The sequence below is a fragment of the Chiloscyllium punctatum genome, chromosome 11 (genome assembly GCF_047496795.1).
Source record: "Chiloscyllium punctatum isolate Juve2018m chromosome 11, sChiPun1.3, whole genome shotgun sequence".
NCBI lineage: Eukaryota > Metazoa > Chordata > Chondrichthyes > Orectolobiformes > Hemiscylliidae > Chiloscyllium > Chiloscyllium punctatum.
In genome coordinates this window covers 78,325,283-78,343,859 of record NC_092749.1, presented here as the reverse complement: position 1 = coordinate 78,343,859, position 18,577 = coordinate 78,325,283, and the positions used below count along the sequence as shown (strand labels likewise).

The following is an 18,577-nucleotide window of genomic DNA, read 5'->3' as shown; positions in this document are numbered from 1 at the left end:
ATCCTGTAGATTGTCCCAGGTGGGCAAATACTTTCATCTCTGTATTAGAGACTGAATAGCTCCCTTATCTCTCAATATTTTGACATCTTAACCTTCTCTCCCATTCTTCCTGAGTAAACCTTACCCCCACATGTGAATTCTTTGTAAAGATTTGGCACTCTCTTATTATCCAGGCTGTGCACGCTCCTGCAGCTCCTTGACTTCTCTTAGGATTTCCTACGAGTCACCAGTAATGTCACTGGTTTAGCCTCTTTTAGCACATCCTTTTCCCCAGTGCCTTTCTTAAACTATCAGCACTGTGACCTCATGTGTCCCACTCTATTGCAGTGAAAACATCTGATGTCTTTCACCTGTGAAAAGCTGTTCCTAATGTGATCTAAATTTTATTTCTCATTGAAGAATCTGCCTCTTTCCCAATTTCTATCCCTCATGCAATGAAATTGCTGTTGGAAGCTAGATGTTGATTTATGCATTAATGCATATACATCTGCCATCTCTGTGGCTCTTCTCGCTGTTTGAACTTTCTGTTCCTCAACATGAGTTCTTCTCACTTATGGAAGTGAGTTTTTAAACTCTTCCAGAACAATATCTCTAAGAGCCTCATGTGTTCTTTATCTTTAGTACTCTCTTCCATCTATTGAATTTGCTCTGTTTAATTCTTTCCAACTCAATTTAAGTCTGACCTGGTTCCTTACTTACACTTCTGAACTATTGTCTATATGCTTCTGGTACCAATCGTAGGCATTCAAAATAGTCTTTTTTACGAATTCTTCTGAAACCTCCTTTAATAGCACTGCAAATGCCTCACTAGCCCTAGGAAGAAGTGGGTACTGCAGGTGCTGGAGATCAGAGTCAAGATTAGAGTGGTGCTGGAAAAGCACAGCAGGTCAGGCAGCATCCAAAGAGTAGGAAAATCGATGTTTCAGGCAAAAGCCTTCATCAAGAATCCTGATGAAGGGTTTTTGCCCAATAGGTTGATTTTCCTGCTCCTCAGATGCTGTTGACCTGCTGTGCTTTTCCAGCACCACTCTAATCTTGCCTCACTAGCCCTGCCTACCAACTTGGTCTGAATTAACATTACCCATGCTGTCTCTAGCCAATTCATTTGTTTAGCCAATTTCTTCAGGACTAGATCTAGGGATAGGGGGTGGTTCAAATAAAGGGGGTTGCAGGGTGTGGTGGGGAGAGCAACAGAATGGTGAGGTAGTGATAGGTGAACACAGGTAGTTGGTATGACCTGGTTGGTTGATGGGAGGGATGAATCTGGTCAGTGGCTGGAAAGAAGGGTCAGTAGGTTGAATGGAAGGGAGGAGAAAGGACTGGAAAGGGAGCCGGGGGATGGTTAGGAAGGTTATTTGAAATTCGAGAACTTAATGTTAAGTACTCAGGGCTGTAGGCTGCCCAGGCAGAAGGAGATGGACCTACGCCTTGTCTTATACCATCGACTAACCAGATTGTACTCACTACCCGTGTTCATCTATCACTGCCGCACCATTCTGCTCCTCCCCACCCCATCCCATCCCATCCCGCCTCTTTATCTGTAGCTCCCTCTACCCCTTCATTCCATCCTGTAGAAGGGTTATACTTGAACCATTGACTTGTGCAACCCCGAATGCTGCCTGGCTTGCTCTATGTTCTTCCAACCTCCTGTTTGAGTACTTTGGATTCCAGCAGCTGCAGTTTTTGTTTTTAATCCTCCTCACTAAACCTACCTTATACCTTCCCCTCCATCCTGTTACATCGACTTTCCTATCTAATTGCCAACTTCTGAAGTTCAAATTCTTTCTCCCCTTCTTCTCTTTTTTAAACTTTTTCCTCTGCTTCCTTCTTTTCCTATCTCAATCGTCTGACTCTAATTATCTCATTTGCAATTTAATTCCCTCTACTCCACTGCACTTGACTGTTTCTCTGATATACCTAACTGCTTGGTGAATTCTGTTACAATTTTAGCTTTCCTATTATCTCTAGTTAAACCCAATTTTAGACTGTCTGCCAGTTCCAGAATTTTCTCCTTCTTCTGTTATTCTAAACTTTCTTGGCAAATTTAGGACCTCTTTATAACATAGAACATTCCAGCGCAGTACAGGCCCTTGGGCCCTTGATGTTGCACCGACTGTGGAACCAATCTGAAGCCCATCTATCCTACACTATTCCATTTTCATCCACATGTTTATTCAATGATCATTTAAATACCCTTAAAGTTGGCGAGTCTACTACTGTTACAGGTGGGGCATGCCACACCTCTACTATGTGACGTGAGTAAAGAAACTGCTCTAACATCTGTCCTATATCTATCACCCCTCAATTTAAAACTTTGTCCCCTCGTACTGGCCAACACCATCTGAGGAAGAAGGTCCACCTTATCTAATCCTCCGATTATCTTATATGTCTCAATAAAGGCACCTCTCAATCTTCTCTCTAACGAAAACAGCATCAAGTCCCTCAGCCTTTTCTCATTAGACCTTTGCTCCATACCAGGCAACTTCCTAGTAAATCTCCTCTGAACCCTTTCCAAACCTTCCACGTATTTCCTATAATGTGGCGACCAGAACTGCACACAATACTTCAAGTGTGGCAGCACCAGAATTTTGTACAGATATAACATGACCTTGCAGCTCTCAAACTTAATCCCTCTACCAAGTAAAGCTAGCACACCATATGCCTTCTTAACAAGCCTATCAACCTGAGTGGCAACTTTCAGGGATCTGTGTACCTGGATAACGAGATCTCTCTGCTCATCTATACTACCAAGAATCTTACCATGACATCTGGATGCAAATGGAATAGCATAGGTTAGCTGGGCTTCAGATTGGTTCCACAGGTCAGTGTAACACCGAGGGCCGAAGGGCCTGTACTGCACTATAATGTTCTATGTTCTAAACTCTATTTACCACCTCTCAGCCCAGCTCTGCAATTTATCTGTGTCCCTTTGTAACCTGCAAAATCCTTCGGCACTATCCACAACTCCACTGACCTTAGTGTCATCTGCAAATTGACTATTCCTAATCAACTTATTCCTCTCTAGATGATTACAAATCCTATCTCTTATAACCTTTACTAACTTTACCCACATCCAAAGTAAGGCTCGCTTGTCTATAATTATCCCGGTTGTGTCTACTCCCCTTCTTGAGCAAGGGGGCAACACTTGCTGTTCTCCATTCTTCTGGCACTATTCCTGTAGGCAATGACATAAAGATCAAAGCCAAAGGCTCTGCAATCTCCTTCCTGGCTTCCCAGAGAATCCAAGAGTAACTCCCATCTGGCCCAGAGGACTTATGTATTTTCGCACTTTCCAGAATTGCTAACACCTCTTCCTTGTGAACCTCAATCCTGTTTAGTCTAGTAGTCTGTATCTCAGTATTTTCCGCGACAGCATTGTATTTTTCAAGTGTGAATACTCACAAAAAATATTCATTTAGCCTTCTTTCTCCTATCTCCTCGTTCTCCACGCACAACTTCCCACTACTGTACTTGATTGGCCCTAATCTTACTCTTGTCATTCTTTTATTCCTGACGTACCTGTAGAAAGCTTTAGGGTTTTCCTTGATCCTATCTGCCAAGGACTTCTCATGGCTCTTCTTAGCTTTCTCTTTCGGTCTTGCCTGGCTAATTTGTAACTCTCAATTGCCTAACTGAGTCTTCATGTCTCATCCTAACATAAGCTTTCTTCTTCATCTTGACAAGAAATTCAACTTCTTTAGTAAACCATGGCTCCTTTGCTCGACCTCTTCTTTCCTGCCTGACAGGTACATACTTAATAAAGGACATGCAGTAGCTGTTCCTTGAATAAGCTCCACATTTCAATTGTGCCCATCACCTGCAATTTCCTTCCCCCTCGTGTGCATCCTAAATCTTGCCCAATTGCATCATAATTGCCTTTCCACCAGCAATAACTCTTGCCTTGCGGTGTATACCTATCCCTTTCCAGTGCTAAAATAAACATAACCGAATTGTGGTTACTATCACCAAAGTGCTCATCTACCTCCAAATCTAACACCAATTACTCAGTACTAAATCCAATGTGGCCTTGTCCCTTGCTGGCTTGCCTACATACTGTGTTAGGAAACCCTCCTGCACACATTGGACAAAAATGAACCCATCTAAAGTACTCTATAAAACAGTATTCCCATCAATGTTTGGAAAGTTAAAGTCCCCCATAACAACTACCATCTCTGTAACTATTCAGAGGCCTATACAAAACTCCCAACCTGTCCTTTCCTGTTTCTAACCTCAGCTCATACTACCTGAGTAGACGTACCTCAAACGTCCTTTCTGCCACCGTAAAATTGTCCTTGACTAACCAAGCCACACCATTTTCTCTGTTGTTACTGAAACATCTAGGTCCCAAAACCTGCATCAGCCATTCCTGTCCCTGCTCTATCCATGTCTCTGAAATGGCCACAACATTGAAGTCCCAGATACCAATCCATGCTGCAAGTTCATCCAACTTATTCTAAATGCTCCTAGCATTGAAGTTGATGAACTGCAAACCATCTTCCTGCTTGCTGGTGCCCTTTTGTGACCTTGAAATCTTATTTCTGACCTCACTGCTCTCAAACTGCTGTACATTGGAACTACGATTTAGATTCCCATCCCCCTGCTGAATTAGTTTAAACCCTCCTGAAGAGCATTATCAACGTTTGCCCCCAGGATGTTGGTACCCCTCTGGATCAGGTGTAGACCATCCTGTTTATAGAGGTCCCACCTACCCCAGGATAAGCCCCAATTATCTTGGTTTCCGAAACCATCCGTCCTGTATCATCCCTGCGGCCACGTGTTCAACTGCTTTCTATCCCTATTCCTAGCCTCGCTAGTTCGTGGCATAGGCAACAAATCAGAGATAACAACTCTGTTTGTTCTATCTTTAAGCTTCCACTCTGGCTTCCTGGATTTCTGCCAGAAATCCCCATCCCTTTTCCTACCTATGCCCTTAGTGCCTATGTGGACCACAACTTGGGGCTACTCCCCCTCTCCCTCAAGGATCCTGAAAACACAATCCAAGACATCACAAACCCTGGCAGCTTGGTGGTGACACATCAACTGTTCCCACAGAATCTCCTATCTGTTCCCCCCCCAACTGTCCCCAATGACTAATGCGCTGCTTCTCTCCCCACTTCCCTTCTGAGCAACAGGGACAGACACTGTGCCAGAGACCCATGGCTTACCCCCGCTAAGTCGTTTCCCCCCATCCCAGATTTTCATTTCCGTCCCCTGATTGTTAACCGTCTGCCTTTTTCTTGCACCTGAGGTGTGACTACCTCCCTGTAACTCCTCTCAATAAACCCCTCCACCTCCTGAATGACCCAAAATTCATCCAGCTCCAGCTCCAGTTCCCTAACGCAGGTTAGGGTGCACTTCCGGCAGATAAAGTCAGCCGGGTCACTCGTGGTTACCCTTGCCTCCTACATTTTGCAGGAGGAACATTCAATTGCTCTAACTCCATTCCCACTATTCTAAATTCCCACAGAGACCATTAAAAAATAAAAAGTAAAAAGTAAAAAAAACTACTTACCTTACCAATCCAGTGCACAGAACTTTAGCAATGTTAAGAGCCATTTCCCCCACGTCTGATTTAAACAACCACCCACAAGTAACTGAAATTAAATAAATTTACCACTTTTCATCTAAGCTTTGTTTAAAGATCTAGAAAGTAGTCTCCAAGTCTGTTTAAATCTGCTGGGACTTTTAGACCCGGATCTGTCCAGATCCTAGACCCAAGCCCCAAATCTATTATAAAGAGGAGGCCGACCTCACTCTGATAATTAACACTGAAATACCTAGAGAGGCACACCTTGCCTCATAATCTGTTTTTAAAAAGTGTGATAAGGGATGTAGTGCACCTCTCATCCCCAATCTGTTATGAGTGGTTAAATGAAATGAAATCCTTTCACTCACTGTATAATCAAAAAGTAATAATTTATTTATCTAACTCCAACAATGAATAAATCAACAGAATCACTAACGAACTGAATAACTCCCCTCTCACTGCTAACTATTCCCTGAATGAACAAAATTCAAGTCCCACTTATATATCAAAACAATAGAACTGTGTCTCTCAAAGTTGTTACACATTTTCCAGACCTTTCTGTCTCTTCTCCGCTGTCGCCTTCTATTAAAATGCCTCCTCAGTCATTTTTCTCTGTCTGAAATACCTACTTGGTACTGATGTTATTTAGATTATTTAGGTTGTGCTTTTTCTATCACGTAGATGTCAGTGAAAGCCAATTTCTCTCAGGAGCTGAGGCTTTTAACTCTTAACAGATGGCAGTTTACTCTCCCAGATTTTCAAATGCCTGTCATTTTTATACCCTTGATGGTGTAAGGTTGTCAACACCATCAGATTTAAATTAAATTGGTCCTTAATCTCCAAGTGCCTTTTCAAGTTAATTAGCTGAGTGTATGACTGTTGTCTTGGTAAAAATATTGCATGGGCCTGCTAACTGACTTTTTTATACAAATGTTCAATTCTAGCACCTTCAATTGCTGCCCACAGACATGCATTTTGAAATCTCGGAGCATAAAAACACATTGTCTTTTAAAAGGGCCACACACACTTTCCCCATTTTACAATTTTACGCATCAACTTCGCAACATGAGATATGGGCCAAATGTGACTATAGAGTAATTTAGGACAAGGTCGGCATGGACAAATTAGACAGAAGGGTCTATCTCCATGCTGTACGTCTTTATGATTCTATGACATGAGATGATCATAGGGGTGATATGAATATGAGCTGGGGAGTTTACAATCCAGGCAAATTGAAAGAACAATATGAGAGCACAGAACTCAAGGGAGATAGAGCAAGAGTGAGGTAAAGGCTGAAGTTACCAAGAATGTAAATTTGGAGCAAATTACTGCAGATGCTGGAATCTGTACTGAAAACAACAAATGCTGGTGATCGCAGCAGGTCAGTATCCATGGAGAGAGAGCAAGCTGACATTTCAAGTCTAGATGACTTTTCATCAGAGCTGAAGTTAGAGGGGACAGCAATTTTGCTATAATTTGGGTGTGTATGGGGATGGTAAGGTGTAGAGTGCTGGTGCTGTTGATAGTTCAGATTAAGTGATTGGAATGTGGGAATGGCAGAACAATGGTGTGGCTACCTGCCAGACTTGACAGAGCAGACATTCTTATTGGGGTGAGGGGAGGGGAGAGAGGACATGATGATGGAGTCACCCATGTCTGTGTGGGTTTCCTCTAAGTGCTCCCGTTTCCTCCCTCAGCCCAAAGATGGGCAGGTTGGATGGATTGGCCATGCTAAATTTCCCATAGTATCCACGGATATGTAGGTTAGGAAATGCAGGGTTACAGGGATAGGGTTGGGTGCTGGGTTTTGGTGGGATCCTCTTTGGAGGGTTGGAGTGGACTGTGCGCCAAACGGCCTGCTGCCTCTCTGTAGGGATTCTGTGATTCACAGGGTTAGCAGTGGGAAGTGTGAATTGATTAAGAAGACGATTGGCAAGATGAGCTTGCAATGGGTATACTAGACAGAATGTAGAGATGCGTGGAGCATTTCTTCATAAGAAAAGAGTGCTGGGTTCCCCCTGAATCTGTGAGAGGATGCCAACATAGGCACAAAATGAAGTTGTCGACTTCCCTAATACGGAATAACACTTAGGACAATGGCAAAAGCGCAGACAGGTTGAGAAATGCAGAAGTATTCAGGGGTAGGGAATTGGGATGATAGAGTACTGGAGAGTAGAGACGTGGAAGGAAGTATGATAGTAGAAAAGAGTCTAGGAGAAGAAAGAGATGTTGAGGCAGTTGCAGAACCAGAAAATGTCATGAAGTTGGAAGGATCATAATATCCAGTAGGGAGTACCTTTCTGATTGTCACTTTTAATGTTAATGGAGGCATGGGATAGAGGGAAATTTGGCCAATTGGATAGAAAACTGGCTAACCGGTCGAAGGCAGAGAGTGGTGGTAGATGGTAAATATTCAGCCTGGAGCCCAGTTACAAGTGGAGTTCCGCAGGGATCAGTTCTGGGTCCTCTGCTGTTTGTAATTTTTATTAATGACTTAGATGAGGGAGTCGAAGGGTGGGTCAGTAAATTTGCAGATGATACGAAGATAGGTGGAGTTGTGGACAGTGAGGAGGGCTGTTGTCGGCTGCAGAGGGACTTAGATATGATGCAGAGCTGGGCTGAGGAGTGGCAGATGGAGTTCAACCCTGCCAAGTGTGAGGTTGTCCATTTTGGAAGAACAAATAAGAATGCGGAATACAGGGTTAATGGTAGGGTTCTTAGTCAGGTGGAGGAACAGAGGGATCTTGGGGTCTATGTACATAGATCTTTGAAGGTTGCCACTCAGGTGGATAGAGTTTGTAAGAAGGCCTATGGAGTATTATCGTTCATTAGCAGAGGGATTGAATTCAAGAGTCGTGAAGTGATGTTGCAGCTGTACAGGACTTTGGTTAGGCCACAGTTGGAGTACTGTGTGCAGTTCTGGTCGCCTCACTTTAGGAAAGATGTGGAAGCTTTGGAGAGGGTGCAGAGAAGATTTACCAGGATGTTGCCTGGAATGGAGAGTAGGTCGTACGAGGATAGGTTGAGAGTTCTCGGCCTTTTCTCGTTGGAACGGCGAAGGATGAGGGGTGACTTGATAGAGGTTTATAAGATGATCAGAGGAATAGATAGAGTAGACAGTCAAAACTTTTTCCCCGGGTACAACAGAGTGTTACAAGGGGACATAAATTTAAGGTGAAGGGTGGAAGGTATAGGGGAGATGTCAGGGGTGGGTTCTTTACCCAGAGAGTAGTGGGGGCATGGAATGCGCTGCCGGTGGGAGTGGTAGAGTCAGAATCATTGGCGACCTTTAAGCGGCATTTGGATAGGTACATGGATGGGTGCTTAATCTAGGTTAGAAGTTCGGCACAACATCGTGGGCCGAAGGGCCTGTTCTGTGCTGTATTGTTCTATGTTCTATGTTCTAAAAGTCTAATTGTGTACTTCTTTAATTTCTTTTTCAGGGAGAGAGAAAGTTCATGACTTTCTATTTGCCTAAACTGTTTATTGTTGGTCTCCTTTGGTTGGCTGCAGTGACGCTTGGGATTTGGCAGACGTAAGTAGCAGCTACGTTTTTCTTTAGGACCCTGAAACAAACTGAAGTTAATTGGCAAATTAAGGGTGTTACATGATCTTGGTTTTACACAGCTTACATAGTTTGAACTCTGCAGTGCTTATGGTGCTATCACCATTAAGTGAATGATAGCCAATAATTATAGAGCATAGAAATATGAAGCCATAAAATGACTGCCTGCATCACATTGTCAATCTGATAGATATGATATGGCAATAACCGAGACCATGACACTTGTCTGTCTGATTTTGATGGATAAATAAGGGGCTGGGGCTGGGGCTGGGGCTGGGGCTGGGGCTGGGGCTAGGGCTAGGGCTAGGGCTAGGGTGACGGTAGCTGGGACTGAGGCGGAAAGGTAGGTGCAGTTCAGGGAACACCTCTAGTCCGCACGCACCAAACAACCCCACTGCCTTGTGGCCAACCACTTCAACTCCTTATCACACTCCTCCACAGATATGCAAATCCTGGCCCCCCTCCACCACCAAATCAAAACCTCATCTTCCACCTCAGGATCTGACAACCACACAGCGTCAACATTGACTTCAGTTTACAAATCTCCCCACCCACCGCCTCATCCCAAATCCAACTCTCCAACTCAGTTCTGCCCTCTTGACCTGACCTATCTTTCTGTCTTCCTTCCTACCTGTCCACGCCACCCTCCCCATCGACCTATCACAATCAGCTGCCACCTGCATCTGCCTAATTTCAGTTACCTTACCAGCCCTAGCCCTATCCCTAAACCCTATTTATCTCTCAGCCCCCCCAACGTTCCTGGTGATGGGCTTATGCACAAAACATTTACTCTCCTGCTGCCTGACCTGCTGTGCTTTTCCCAGTGCCACACTTTTCGACTCTGACTCTCCAGCCTCTGCAGTCTTCACTTTCTCCTACTTTCTGATTCTGATGGTCAAGTAAACTCTTTATAGGCATGCAAGTCGGTAGGCATGAAAGTCTTTCCATTTATCATTGAAGGCATGGAATGCTAGTGTAGCATCATCAGCTTACAGCAACACTGATGAATACTTGAATAGAATGCCTACAGTGTGGATACAGGCCCTTCGGTCCAACAAGTCCACACCAACACTCCGAAGAGTATCCCACCCAAACCTATTCATCCTACCCTATTACTCTACATTGACTCAAGCTTGTCTTGAATTTTGGGTGCCAGAAGCTGAACAAACGTCTTTCATTTCTGGTATGTAAATACACATTCTATGCAGATATCCCAATGATTGAACTTCTTACAGCCTCTGAGGTAGGGAATTTCAAAGCTTCACCAGCCTCTGAGTGAAGACATTGCTCTTCATCACAGTCTTATTTTGAGATTATGTCTCCTGGTTCTGGAGTCATCAGCAGAGAAAAACATCCTATCTATTTCCACCCATCACATGTCAAGAATTTTCTAAGTTTCAGTGAGATTACTCAAGGCTCATTATGCCACATGGTAAGCTGCTATGGAAGGTTAGATCACATGGAATCCAGGGTGAGCTGGGAAATTGGATACAAAATCGGTTGATGGTAGGAAGGAGAGGATAATGGTTGGAAGGATGTCTGTTGGACATTAATGGTGTGCCTTGGGTTGGTGTTGGGCCCATTTTTGTTTATTATCTATATCAATGATTTGGATGAGAACGTACCAGGCATGATTAGTAAGTTTGCAGATGACAGTTGGGAAGATAATCAGACTGTGGACAGTAGGGAAGATAATCAGAAATTGGCGTAGGACCTTGATCAACTGGGGAAGTCAGCTGAGAAATGACAAATGGAGTTAATAGACAAATGTGAAGTTTTGCATTTTGGAAAGTCAAATCAAGGTATGATTTTTATGGTGAATGGTAGGGGAGTGGAGTGAAACTTGGGGATCTTGGAGTTCACGTTCACAGTTCTCTGACAGTGGAGTCACAGGTAGACAGGGCAGTAAAGAAGGTCTTTGGCACATTGGCCTTCATCAGTCAGGGCATTGAGTATAAAGGTTGGGAAATAATGTTGCAGTTATACAGGACGTTGGTGAGACTGCACTCGGAGTATTGTGTTTAGTTTTGGTCATCTTGCTATAGGAAGGGTTATTAAACTAGAAAGAGTGCAGAAGACATTTACAAAATGTTGCATGGACTCAATGGGCTGAGTTAGAGGGAGAGGTTGGACAAGCTAGGACTATTTTCTTTGGAGTGTAGGAGACTGAGGGGGGAACCTTATAGAGGTGTGTAAGGTCATGGCAGACATGGATAGGGTGAAAGCATTCAGTCTTTCTTCCCAGGGTTGGGGAATCAAGGACTAGAGGGCATCATTAGAAGGAAGAGAATAAAAGGGAACCTGAGGGGCAACCTTTTTTTTACAAAGAGGGTGATACACATATGGAATGAACTGCCAGCAGAAATGGTTGATGCAGATACATTAACATCGTTTAAAGGGCATTTGGACAAATACATGGATAGGAAAGGATTAGAAGGATATGAGCCAAATGGGGTTAGCATGAATGGATATTTTGGTTGGCATGGACCAAAGGGCCTGTTTCCATGCTATAGGACTCTGTGACTCTAGAGGCTACAGGCCCAGATTCCTTAGTCTCGCCTCATAAAACAATTCACCAATTTATTAAGAAATTTGCTTCTCTTTTGCTTACTCACACTATTTAAAAACTTGTAGAATACTCCCCTAGTAGCAGGATCAAATCATTTTTACTTCTTGATTCTAACAAATGGCTCATGTCCTTGCTCTCGAAGGATGTTCTCTCCTTCCAACATTGCAAAACCTTCTGTAATCAATACTGCCTGTCTAGTTCCCTATTTCTTTTCGTATCAGTTCTGAAGAGTTTGTAGCTGTGAATATGAAATGCCCACTTGCCATAATTTTTAAACCTTTTTTCCATTGTTGCTTCTGCATCATGTTCCCATATGGCTATTAAATGTCATCATTCAATGTTCATATACTTTAATCACTGAAGCTTCTGTTTACATACACACATTAACCTGTCTTCGTATTCATCCTATTCCTCTTAGACATGTGCAAAATCAACAGATGTGAAAATGCTTCATCCTATTCCTACAGGTATAAAATAGTGTTGTGAGATTAATTGTTACAGCATGGATTCATATAAATATTTGTTTATTTTAAGACTGCTGGCCTTTGAGGTACATATCCTTTGTTGCATAATAAAGGATCCTATCCACACTCTATATTGGAAAATGGAAGATTAATGGACGACAAAAAATCAAGTAATTTTATTTCAGAAGTGCCTCAGTGTACAATGCAATCTTCAAGTGCAGGATGTTAGCAATTATAATTAACCCTATTTCTTTTGAAATAATCAACATCAGAATGTTGATGGAATTTATATATCCAAGTTATTAGACTCATCTTTTCTCTTTCGAGATGCTGGCCTCCTTAAAGATTTTTTGGTTCATTTTCATTTCCTACTTTCAGCTTTTTTCGCTTATTTTAAATTCTCCTTTTTCAGAGTTAACGAATTACACGACCCATCATATCAGTACAGAGTGGACACAAGCAACTTCCAGGTGACACATTCTCAGTTCTTAAAAGCTCAGAAATGTAATGCTGATCACATTATAGTAATATAATTATAATACATTGTGACTATCACAGAGTATACTTTATAATAATAAATGTTAGTAAGTTTTATATTGAGTAATACAATTTAAAACCTACCTGTTCACTAGATGTATTAAAATTGCTTTTGTAATTTTAGGTTGAGTTTGCCAGGGCAGAATTAAAGGCACATCGGTTTACAAACTGATGAACTTGGGTCCTGCAGTCGCATTTTTCAATTATCTGGGAATGATGCAATGGAAATGTCCATTGATCAGTGTCTCCACACTTGCAGTCTCTAAATGTTGACAAGAAATTGTCTGAGCACTATTTGGGAATAAAAAAGGCTAATTTCAAGCTGCTAAAGTTGGAATTTTATCAAATTTTCATTTTCAATCTATATTTCCTGGGCTCGCACGGTGGCACAGTGGTTAGCACTGCTGCCTCACAGCGCCAGAGACCTGGGTTCAATTCCCGACTCAGGTGACTGACTGTGTGGAGTTTGCACATTCTCCCCGTGTCTGCGTTGGTTTCCTCCCACAGTCCAAAGATGTGCAGGTTAGGTGAATTGGCCATGCTAAATTGCCCGTAGTGTTAGGTAAAAGGGTAAATGTAGGGGAATGGGTGGGTTGCGCTTCGGCGGGTCGGTGTGGACTTGTTGGGCCGAAGGGCCTGTTTCCACACTGTAAGTAATCTAATCTAATCTAATCTAATTTCATATGATGAAACTTTCATACATGAATGTGATTATATTCTGTAGATATGATGTTGTATAACATCTGTTTTAGTCTTTGCAGAATGGCATTGATATCACAAAGCTGGCCCATAGCTGTTTGGGCTAAACTTTTAGTGCCAGTGAACTGCTTTTGTCAACTATCAATAGAAGACCGGTTTTGCATCATAGAATCATACAGTACAGTAGTAAGCCCATTGAATCATCACGAATTAAAAAAACCTACTCTAAATCTGCTTTAGTCCCACTTTTCAGAACCTGGCCCATAGCCTTATGACATTTCAAGTGCTCATCCAAGTACTTTTCAAAGGTCATGAAGTTTCCCACATCACTCCAGTGAAGTTCATTCCAGATTCGCACCACCCTCTAGGTGGGAAAAGATCCTCAAATCCCTTATAATCCCTTTAGTATCGTGTACAGTTCTGGTTGCACTATTACAGGAAGCATTGAAAAAGGTGCAGAGGAGATTTACCAGGATGTTACCTGGTCTGGTTGGAAACTCTTATGAGGAAAGGCTGAGAGACTTGGGTCTGTTCTCATTGGAAATAAAAAGGCTAGGAGGGGATTTGGTAGAGACCTACAAGATGATCAGAGGATCAGATAGGGTTGACAGTAAAAGTCTTTTTTCGTGGATGATTACGTCAACTTGCATGAGGGGGCAAAACTGCAAATTGAGAGGTGATAGCTTTAAGATAGATGATAGTGGCAGGTTCTTGACCCGAGAACGGGAAGTGTGTGGAATGCCCTACCTGCCAATGTAGTTAACTCAGCAGCATTAGGAAGATTTAAACAATCCTTGGATAAGCACATGGATGATGATGGGATAGTGTAGGGGGATGAGCTTAGAATAGTTCACAGGTTGGCACAACATTGAAGGCCGAAGGGCCTGTCCTACGCTGTATTGTTCTATGTTCTAAACTTTCTGCCTTTCACCTTAATATTTTGCCCTTTGTTATTGACCCTTCAACTAAAGGGAACTGCTGTTTTCTATCCACCCTCTCCGTGCCCTCAAATCTTCTGCACTTTACTCAGATCCCTTCTTACCCTTTTCTACACCAAAGGAAACAACTCCAGCTTATCAATCTCTTTCCATACCTAAACTGATCCATCCCAGGCAACATCTGGAGAATCTCCTCTGCATCCCCTCCAGTGTAATCACATCCTTCCTATAGTGCAGTGACCAGAACTGCACACACTACTCCATTTGTGGCCTAACCAAAGTGCTATACAACTCCAACGGACCGTTCCCATTCTTTTAATTTTTGCAACGACTGCTAAAGAATCCCATATGTCACCTTAACTACCTATTAACCTGAGCGATCTGTGGACAAGCAACCCAAGATCCCTCTCTTCCTCTGAACTTTTTAGTGATCTATTATTTATTGAGTATCCTCTTGTCTTGTTACTACTTGCATAATGCATTACCTCACACTCATTGGAGTTAAATTCCATCTATTACAGATCTGCCCATCTGAACAATCTGAGTCTATCTTCCTGTAACACAAGACCTTCTTTGTCATTGTTAACAACCCGGCCTGTCTTCGCATTATCTGTAAACTTGCGTAACTCCCCAACATTTACTTCTATATCATTTATCAACATTGATCTTTGTGGTACACCGCTGGCTTCCATTCTCTCAAACAGCTTTCTGCTACTACTCTCTGTCTCTTACCACTAAACAAATTTTGGAAATAATTTGGCATCTTACCCTGGATCCCATGAGCTTTTACCTTCTTTATCCATCTCCCATTGGGACTTTATCAAATGTTTTGTTGAAGTCCATAAAAACTATATCTACTGTAATACGTTTATTTGCGCACTTGGTCACCTTCTCAAAGAATTGAATCACATTTGTTAGGCATGACCTCACCCTGACAAAGCATGCTGACTATCTTTGATCAAACCTTACCCCTCCAAATGGAGGTAAATTCTTTCCTTCAGAATTTTCTCTGATAGTTTCTCTACCACTGATGTGCGACTTGTTGGCCTGTAGCTCCCTGGTTTATCTCTACAACCCTGCTTGAAAAGTGAAAGTATGTTAGCTGTCATCTATACCTCTGGCACCTCCCCTGTGGCCGGAGGCGAATGAAAAATTTGGGTCAGAGCCCCTCTGGTTACCTCCCTGGCCACGCACAGCAGCCTGGGATATAACTCATCCAGCCCAGAGGATTTAAGCCCACCAAAATCTCCAATACCTGTTGTGACTCCCTGTGACGCACTCCCTGTGTCAAACTTCTCAAGAACCTCTCAATCCTTCTTACAGAAGAACCAGGAGCAAGAGTTGGCCACCTGGCCCTTTGAGCCCACACTGCCATTCAATAATATCATGGCTGGTATTTTCATGGCCTCAGCTCCACTTACCCACCCTCTCAACAGAACCCTTAATTCTTTTACTGTTCATAGGTATTTAAGGCTTTCTATAGAATGACAGGAGTAAGATTAGGGCCAATCAAGGATAGTAGTGGGAAGTTGTGTGTGGAGTCGGAGGAGATAGGGGAAGCACTAATTTTTTTTTTACTGTTGAATATTTTTCAACAGTATTCACTTGAGAAAACAAGAATGTTGTCGAGGAGATTACTGAGATACAGGCTACTAGACTAGGTGTGATTGAGGTTCACAAGGAAGAGGTATTAGAAATCCTGCAGACTGTGAAAATAGATAAGTCCCCTGGGCCGGATGGGATTTATCCTAGGATCCTCTGGGAAGCCAGGGAGGAGATTGCTGAGCCTTTGGCATTGATCTTTAAATCGTCATTGTCTACAGGAATAGCGCCAGAAGACTGGAGGATAGCAAATGTGGTTCTCCTGTTCAAGAAGGGGAGTCAAGACAATCCTGGTAATTATAGACCAGTGAGCCTTACTTCAGTTGTTGGTAAAGTGATGGAAAAGGTTATAAGAGATAGGATTTATAATCGTCTAGAAAAGAATTTGATTAGGGATAGTCAACACGGTTTTGTGAAGGGTAGGTCATGCCTCACAAACCTTATTGAGTTCTTTGAGAAGGTGACCGTATAGGTAGATGAGAGTAAACCGGTTGATGTAATGTATATGGATTTCAGCAAGGTGTTCGATAAGGTTCCCCTTATCGTACAAAATGCGGAGGAATGGGATTGTGGGAGATATAGCAGTTTGGATCAGTAATTGGCTTGCTGAAATAAGAAAGTGGTGGTTGATGGGAAATGTTCATCCTAGAGTCCAGTTACTGGTGGTGTACAGCAAGGGTCGGTGTTGGGTCCACTGCTGCTCGTCATTTTTAGAAGCGACCTTGATGAGGGTGTAGAAGGGTGGGTTAGTAAATTCGCAGACGACACTAAGGTTGGTGGAGTTGTGGATAATGATGAAAGATGTTGTAGGTTACAGAGAGACATAGATAAACTGCAGAGCTGGGCTGGGAGGTGGCAAATGGAGTTTAATGCGGACAAGTGTGAGGTGATTCACTTTGGCCGGAGTAACCGGAATGCAAAGTACTGGGCTAATGGTAAGATTCTTGGTAGTGTAGATGAGCAGAGAGATCTCGGTGTCCAGGTACACAGATCCTTGAAAGTTGCCATCCAGGTTGACAGGGTTGTTAAGAAGGCAATACAGTGTTTTAGCTTTTATTAATAGAGGGATCGAGTTCCGGAACCATGAGATTATGCTACAGCTGTACAAAACTCTAGTGTGGCCGCACTTGGAGTATTGTGTACAGTTCTGGTCACCGCATTATAAGAAGGAAGTGGAAGCTTTAGAAAGGGTGCAGAGGAGATTTACTAGGCTGTTGCCTGGTATGGAGGGGAGGTCTTACGAGGAAAGGCTGAGGGACTTGAGGCTGTTTTCGTTGGAGAGAAGAAGGTTGAGAGGTGACTTAATAGAGACGTGCAAGATAATCAGAGGGTTAGATAGAGTGGACAGGGAGAGCCTTTTTCCAAGTATGGTGACGGTGAGTACGAGGAGTGATAGATATAGGACAGATGTCAGAGGAAGTTTCTTTACTCAGAGAGTAGTAAAGGTATGGAATACTTTGCCTACAACGGTAGTAGATTCGCCAATTTTAAGTACATTTAAGTCGTCATTGGACAAACATATGGACGTACATGGAATAGTATAGGTTAGGTGGGTTTCAGATTGGTATGACAGGTCGGCGCAACATCAAGGGCCGAAGGGCCTGTACTGCGCTGTAATGTTCTAAGTTCTAAGGAAGATGAGGCGTTCTTCCTTCAGGCGTCGAGTGGTGAGGGAGCGGCGGTGAAGGAGGCCCAGGACCTCCATGTCCTCGGCTGAGTGGGAGGGGGAGGGCGGTGTGATTGATTGGTGCGGGTGTCCCAGAGATGTTCCCTAAAGGCTCTGCGAGGAGGCGTCCAGTCTCCCCAATGTCAGCAGGTCAGGCAACACCCAAAGGGCAGGAGAGTTGACGTTTTGGGCATATGTCCTTCATCAGGGATGTGGGGAGGTAAGGGATCTGAGAGATAAACAGGGAGGGGGTGTGAGCCCAGGGAAGGTAGCTTAGAAGGCGATAGGGAAATGCAAGTGAGGGGGTGTGATGGTGGTAGGTCGGAGCAAAGGGTGGAGTGGATAGATGGGAAGGAAGATGGACAAGTGGGGCAGTTCAAGAGGGTGATGCCGAGTTGGGGATAAGGAGTGGGGAGAGGAGATAAGGAAACTGGTGAAATCAATGTTGATTCCGTATGGTTGGAGGGTCCCAAGGCAGAAGATGAGGCATTCTTCCTCCAGGTGTCGGGTGGTGAGGATTTAGCGGTGGAGGAGGCCAGGGACTTGCATGTCCTTGGCTGAGTGGGAGGGATAATTGAAGTGGTCAGCCACAGGGCAGTGAGGTTGTTTGGTGCACGTGACCTAGGATTGTTCTCTAAAACGTCCCACGAGTTGGCTTCCTGTCTCCTCAGTGAAGAGGAGACCACATCGGGAGCAACGGACACATAGATGAGATTTTTGGATGTGCAGGAAAATCTCTGCTGGATGTGGAAGGATCCTCTGGGCCCTAGGATGGAGGTGAGAGGGGAGGTGTGGGCACAAGTTTTATACCTGTTGTGGTGGAAGGGGAAGGTAGCAGGAGTGAAGGGTGGGTTGGTGGGGGAGCATGGACCTAATAAGGAAGTCGTGGTGGAGATGGTATCTGCGGAATTCTGATCGGGGTGGGGAGGGAAATATATCTCTGGTGGTGGGGCCTGATTGTAAATGGCAGAAATGGTGGAGGACAATACACTGTATCTGGAGATGAGTAG

The 18,577-nt window shown here is 43.5% G+C and overlaps 1 protein-coding gene across 4 annotated transcripts in view; it reads left to right on the top strand.

The window, feature by feature from the left end:
• Nucleotides 1-18,577, top strand: part of tmem181 (transmembrane protein 181) — a 253,795-nt gene that overhangs the window by 195,006 nt on the left and 40,212 nt on the right. For all 4 annotated transcript variants that reach the window (XM_072581087.1, XM_072581088.1, XM_072581086.1 and 1 more), the window contains 2 exons: nt 8,971-9,062; nt 12,538-12,595. In XM_072581087.1, the coding sequence (XP_072437188.1) occupies nt 8,971-9,062; nt 12,538-12,595 (150 nt within the window). The remainder of the gene's footprint in view (nt 1-8,970; nt 9,063-12,537; nt 12,596-18,577) is intronic.